Consider the following 6793-nt stretch of genomic DNA (forward strand, 5'->3'; position numbering starts at 1 on the left):
GTGATGAATGGAATATTTCATCACAGGCACAAGCTCAGAACATCATTCCCAATATATGTATATGTATAAAATCTGTGTGTGTGTGTGTATAAAATATATAGAAATTCACATTCCAGCTATGTTGTTCTCTCCATAAGACATTTGTATACAGCCTTCAATGAGTGCACTTAAAGCAATTTCCTCATAACAGTCTGCTCCCCAAAAATCTTTTAATATGGCAGCTAAACCACTTATAAAATAGAATTCACTGAAATTCATCTTCAGCTAACCTTGTATTATGAAACAGTTGTCTTAAAAATTACAATGTGCAGGAATTCCATTCACAGTTTTAATTTCCACAGAGACTTCATTATTTGTCATATAAGGTTGGCTAATGCTTATACGTACAAATGAATTGATTAAAATACAAATGTTAATTAAAATGGTCTATTTCAAGCAAGCAGCAGTAAAAAGAAACCAGCGTTCCATGGCATTGAAACAGAAAGCACTCCGAAAGTTAATTAGGTACCTTAAATGGTTGAGTCTTACGTTTACCTTTGTTTACAGGTACACTGATTACATTTAGACTATCTCCAAGGAGCATTCAAGGAATTGCAATGCATTTCATGACTCTCTTCAATGGTGCAGGCTGCTTTGTGGGAGCAATTATTATTCAAACTATCTACCAAATATCTGGAGGTAAGAGGAGCTTGTTTACAGGATGTACTTTTAAAAATTCCGTGATTTCACTTTGAATGCAGTTAAAAAGCATAATTTAGCACAAGAAATGTTTCCTATGATACAATCACAAATGACTTTAAACATAAGCTGGAGTGTAGGCCTTATTATGTTGATGCACTTGGTCAGTAGTGCTGAAGTATAAAGTTGGCGTTGATGAGCCTCAGAGTTCTTTCTCCTGAAGTAAGAGGTTCCTATTCTTTGTTAGTGTTCCTTAAGAATGATTGCAAGCCTTTTTTCTGCCGTTGGAAACTTTTGGAGGACACATTTTGCTCAAGTCTCCAAACAAATGATGGAACTTCACAACCAGGCTTCAATCTGGTGAGATGTCTCTGGAACCACAGGACTTGGATATGCCAATGCAAAATAGAAACACCTGGGGTCATTTTAACTTGACCCACTAACGTAAGAAAACTACTAGGCACTTGGTCTAAGCATTAAACAAAGCTTTAATCAACTGTTTTACAACATGGAGGTCTAGTTGTGTCCTTCACTAGTTCCTGTTAAGAATGTCCTGCGCAAGCTGGGCCCGTGCCCAAGTATTTATACTCTCCCTGGACAGCGCCACCCGTAGGCCGCTCAGTATTATTTCATAAGTCTTTATTTCATGAATGACTGATTCATGTCAGCCACCAGATGGGAAATTTAGTGGGTCGGGTCAAACGGCACTTTTACACCCCGCCTGATTTTACTCTCCACTGACATCATTCATCGAATGATATTGGCCTTCAAACCTTGATGACCTATGCAATCAAATACCCCTTTATTATCAAATGCTGCTCGCCTGACATTACATCACTGACCAGGTGTCCAGGAATATATATTTTGAGAAACCCACATTAATAAGTTGCTGTGTTATATTTCTGTAAAACATAAACTGTGAATTACTTCTCAAATGGTTGTCAAATAGATGGGCTGCAAAGCATTCTTGATAATGGACCTCTTTAGTTCCAAGTTATGGCCGGAGATCAGGAAGACCTCTGCAGGAGTCCAGAGCCATCAATTATAGCATTTTACTGTTCATCATATTTCTTTCAAATATTAATAGGTCAAAAAACTATGAAGAAAGAATTTGCATTTATATAGAAACATTCCACATCCTCAGGACGTCCCAATGTGCTTCGTAGTCAATTAAATATTTTTTGAAGTTAGTCAAGTTTGTTCTGTAGGAAACACGGCAGCCAGTTTGTGCTCAGCAAGGTCTCACAGACAGTAAGAAATAAAGCTGTTTTTGGTGGTGCTGGTTAAAGGATGAATGTTGTTTAGGAGACCAAGAGAATTCCCTGCTCTTTGGGAAAAATGCCATTGGGATCTCTCACAGCAGGCAGACGTAGCTTCCAACAATAGGCAGCACTCCCTTAGTACAGCACTGAAGTTGTGAAGGAATAAGCCACATAACCTATTCAAAAAATACACTATCTTATGAAAGAATTCTGTCCTTATTAAAACATGACAAACTGGGTTTGGAAATTTAGAAACCTAACTCTGAAATAGCTATGAAAGAATTCTGGCTATTGAGATAAGACAGTTGTTGACCCTGAATAAATAACCTTATTGAAACAGAAGGTGCATGGCTCCGACAGGCTGACCTTTAGGAACAAAAACAGTGGTTCACCCTGGATAAAGTGTTCTAATTTAAACTTCATAAAGATGGCACTTAAGATAAGGAACATCTGCCCTCGTAAAGATGACATAAAATAAGAAACACCTGCCTTTCACACCGTTCTATATAGTAAACTCAGAACACCTGGAGATGAGACAAGATTCTGTAATGTTACAAGCTGATGTAGCAGTAAGAATTGCAGAGGTCGGCAGAAGATGAATCGGGATAATTAACTTGGGTCAGCAGAAACTTTAAAGGAAATACCACTGAAAAAGGGTATACATATTGAACTCTCAAATGGGATATCAGACTCGCATTATTCGGGCAAAGCAATTCTCGGCTACAGAGGTGGCTCTGTAGTCTCCAACTCTTTGTACCTCGGGGATCAAAGGTATTTGATATTGCTGGATATCCTGTATAGAAAACTTTAAGAACTGTAATACTGTAGCGAAGTTAAGATTTAAAAGTAAGATTCTGTTAATAATAAGATAGTATTTTTTCTCTTTTTAGAACTGTTAACGTTGCGATTGACTGATTCACCAACTGTAAATTGCATGTTGGTTCTTTTAATAAATCTCTATATATTTTTAGAATTGTCTCACATAAGCCCTCTGTATCAATAACTCATGAACTCAATTTCTGTACACTCCTTGGTGAAGAGTTACAGAATTCTGGGGAGATCTCCGGACCCTCATAATATCCAGGACGTTACAGTCTAGCTAAACTTATTAAAAGTGCTATCTGGAGGACGGTAACATTCTCAGGTTGTTCCTTTCCTTTAGGGAGAGCTAGCCCGGACCTTTAGACCCAATTAAGCGTCTTTAGGATTCGGCTACCTCAAACTTTAGTTGAAAGTGAACGTCTGAGAAATACACCTGATCTGGGGTAGCCCTAAAGGGGCTAGGACTAGTAAATATCCCTTCAAAGTGTCAACCTGAATTATATGCTCAGGTCCTCCAGTTCAACTTAAACCCACAGCTTCCTAACTCGGAGAGAGGACGGAACCAAGCTAACACTTATAGTAAGCTAGGAACAAGAAGATGGAACTCAGCTCATTCTATCACTCAGGCTTTTGATACTTTCTCCCAACCCGCCCCTCCCTCACACACATTTTTTTCTTATTTAAAAATCAAAGAAGATACCCCTTAGTCTTTTTTCTTGTAATAGGGAGTATATTTAATTTCCTTAGCCTCTCTTATAACCGGTAGATCCAAGCCCTGGAATCATCTTGGTTGCCTGTCTCTGAATTCTTTCCACTGCTTCAACATCTTTTCTGAAGCAGAGGGCCTCAGCTGGAGACAATATTCTATATGTGGTCTCGCTAATGCCTTACATGAAGTGTCAACAACACTTCCTTGGAATTATATTTCCTGGATCTACTTAAATACCCCGACATTGTTTTAACCTTTGAATCTGCTGCCGTGCACTGTGAAAATAATTTCAGTGTTTAGTCAGATATTATACTTACATCGTGTTGGGAATCACATTTAATTATATATCCTTCTTTTCTAATCATATTTAATATTTTTAGTACAAATCATGCCACCTCACATTTATCAATATGAAGTCCCATTTCTGATTCATCTGCCAAGTTGCAAAACCTTTGTGCATTCCTTTGAATGTTATCCCTTTCCTCTGATCTTTCCCACTCCATTTGGCATAATCTGCAAATTTAGACATTTTGGCCTAGAAATTGAGGTTGCGCTGCGCCGGGGCTTAACGCCGGAAATTTAGCGCCGGTGCTAAGTCGCGCTGTGCGCGCCAAAAATTCAGTAGCGCCGCGCCCAAACGGCTGCCGGCGCTACTGAAGGCTGTTTGCGCCTGAAAACTGGCGCTACGCGCCGCATTGCGGCGCTATTCCGGCGCTGCGGCGCCCGATGCGGTGCGGCAGGCTCGGGAAGTGCAGGCCTCCTCCTTCCGTTAAGGAGGAGCTGCCTGCACCCGGCCGCGGCCCGCGCAAATCTCTGCAAAAATGAGCCCGGCACCTCGGACAAGTGCCGGGCTTACATCTGTTCCGGGGGGGGTGGGGGAAGAAGTCCGGGGAGGGAGCTGCGGGCAGGCGGCCGGCGGGAAAGCGGCCGGCCGCCGCGCCTCCTTAAAGCGCCGGCGCAGACTCCGGCAACACTCGTTTGCCGGAGTCTTAGTTGCGGCTGCCACTGGCGAGGCGGCCGCAACTGAATTTCGGCTTGGGGCCGGGTTACCACGGCAACCGGGACGCTGCGCACACCGATGACGTCATCGGTGCCGGCGCAGCGCTACCGGTCTACTGCCGCAGAAGGGCCCCAGGCAATTTAGGAACCGGCGCCAATTGCAGCGCTAGGCCCTCTAGCGCCGCAAAATCGGTGCTAAGGGCACTGAATTTCTAGGCCTTTATTTTTAATACTTTATTCAGGATCATTTATAAATATTCTGTGAGTCACAGAGGCCCCTGGAGTAATCCCTGGAGAACTCCACTGGTCACAGTTGTCCAATTAGAAGGACCACATTGATCACTACCCTTTGTATCCTCTCATTCAGCTGGATTGTTATCCCATTTCTAACATCATCCTTCACCCAACAGCTGTGCGCTGTGTTTAAAGGGAACCTGGATTAAACCTGATTATTAATGTAACAGTTTTAACAAAAAAAACTACTTAAACCAGCCAAAAATACTCACCGGGAAAAGATGAATATGTAGATTTTTTTTTAAATTATAATTTTTTTAAGTATCTAATTTTTAAATGGCCATTTCATCTTTCAGAGGAAGTGTCAGTTTAAGTACCATACATTGAGTTAATGAGCATCTTGTTAATGGGAACATTCATTTAAAGAGAACATTTGTTCAGGCATTGATTCATTCCCCACATCCTTTGCAGTATTTGCTTAATATGAATGATTGGATAAAGAGAATGTTTTGCTCATAGTATTTTCATTATTAAAAGGTTTCTACTAGATCGTACATTTTCTTCATCTTTAATTGTTCCAACTTTTCTTGGCTGGAGATGTCTTCTGAATCAAAATTATTCAGAAAAATAACTAGAATCGGGCACGGTTTATCAACACAGCCTTACTGATGGTGTCCCTTGAATGTGCGACAGATAGAAGTGGGATTGATTTTGATCGGGGCTGGATCTACTAAGTCGGTTTCATTACTTTGTTGTTTCCTTTTACCTCATCAGGTAATTGGTATCCAAATAATCTGAATGCTGGGAATTTGGACAAATTCTTTTTCCTCGTGGCTGCATTCATGCTTCTAAATCTTCTCGGATTCTGGCGAATTTCTCACAGGTATTCACATTGAGAGGGAAGTCCATGTTTCATTTTATTTTGTTGCAGACAAGTAATATCTTTGCCTTATCACACAGGTATAGAGACCTTCACCAGGAAGATGACCAGTGTGTTAAAGGAGGTCTTGTGGAGAAACTAATAGAACACGAAAAGTCTCTGAAATTCTATGACAGTGTGCTGGAATGTTCCTCCACCTTCTATCCTGTGGAGATAGTTCTGTGAGAACAAATCCAAAGTGGGTGGTGCTGGCATTACCCGTGTTTAAACAGACAACCTGATTCTCTTGAATTCGTGTTGTCATAAAACATGCCCAGGAACGGATGCCCGATTTTTTTTTGCATATAACTATGCTTGTCAATTTGTTGCCTTACTCTGTACCAGTGCTTCTAAATGCAATAGTTTCCAATGTTTATAATCTAATATCAGCTTCACTGTTGTGTTGTCAGTTCTGCAAATGCTCGTCTATTCTCGCAAATGCAGATATTTCTGCCTGCCCCTGCTCCCCCCACCCCCACCCCCTCCCCACAACCCCTCCCCAAAATGGGAAATGCAGTCAAATTCTCCACGGAATATCAATACCAGTCAGAGCAAAATCTGACTCGTTTTCCTTTACAGCGATTTTCCCAGAAGGAACTGGCATCATTTTGGATGAGAGGCCTGCTATTGTCTTTTCCTATTTAGTTTTTTTTTTGGTTGGCAAACTGAAAAAATGAACTTGTGGTGCAATTTTACAAAATGAAACAAAATTAAATATCTGGGTAAGTAAAAAATATTTTTGTACAGTGTAGATTTATCTAATTATAGTTTAATGCACCAAAGAATAATATTTCATTTGCATCTGGTATTTTTCCTTATTGTGTAAAAATATTACTTTTCTTAGTACAAAAATTTAGAAACGACTAATGTTTGGTCAATATTGCAATGGTGGGAAAAGTTAACAATAAATGTAATCTATTTCAAAGCTAGTACTGTTGTAAATTCCACATGCCAAAAGTACAGGAGCTGCCGGTGTTGTCGAGCCCATTCAGTTTCAAAGGACAAATCTTTATTAATCGTGCCATTCACACATGTATTATTATTAGTTCTTTCACAATGACTGGAGCTAAGATAGAGTACTCTGAACGCAAAAGATACACGCCATTTACAGCTCAGTGCTAATTACAGTTCTGGGTGAGTGGTTGGATCAATTACCATTACAGCCAGATT

General features: G+C 40.5%; 1 protein-coding gene across 1 annotated transcript in view; it reads left to right on the plus strand.

Moving 5' to 3' along the window:
• slc15a5 (solute carrier family 15 member 5) overlaps positions 1 to 6542 on the plus strand; it is a 55574-nt gene extending 49032 nt beyond the window's left edge. The window contains exons 7-9 of the mRNA XM_086010924.1: positions 547 to 678; positions 5479 to 5587; positions 5665 to 6542. Of these exons, the coding sequence (XP_085867050.1) occupies positions 547 to 678; positions 5479 to 5587; positions 5665 to 5809 (386 nt within the window). The 3' untranslated portion in view covers positions 5810 to 6542. The remainder of the gene's footprint in view (positions 1 to 546; positions 679 to 5478; positions 5588 to 5664) is intronic.
• The last annotated feature ends 251 nt before the right edge of the window (positions 6543 to 6793 follow it).

The sequence above is a fragment of the Somniosus microcephalus genome, chromosome 17, assembly GCF_052327205.1.
Source record: "Somniosus microcephalus isolate GS21.2 chromosome 17, FLI_Smic_1.0, whole genome shotgun sequence".
NCBI lineage: Eukaryota > Metazoa > Chordata > Chondrichthyes > Squaliformes > Somniosidae > Somniosus > Somniosus microcephalus.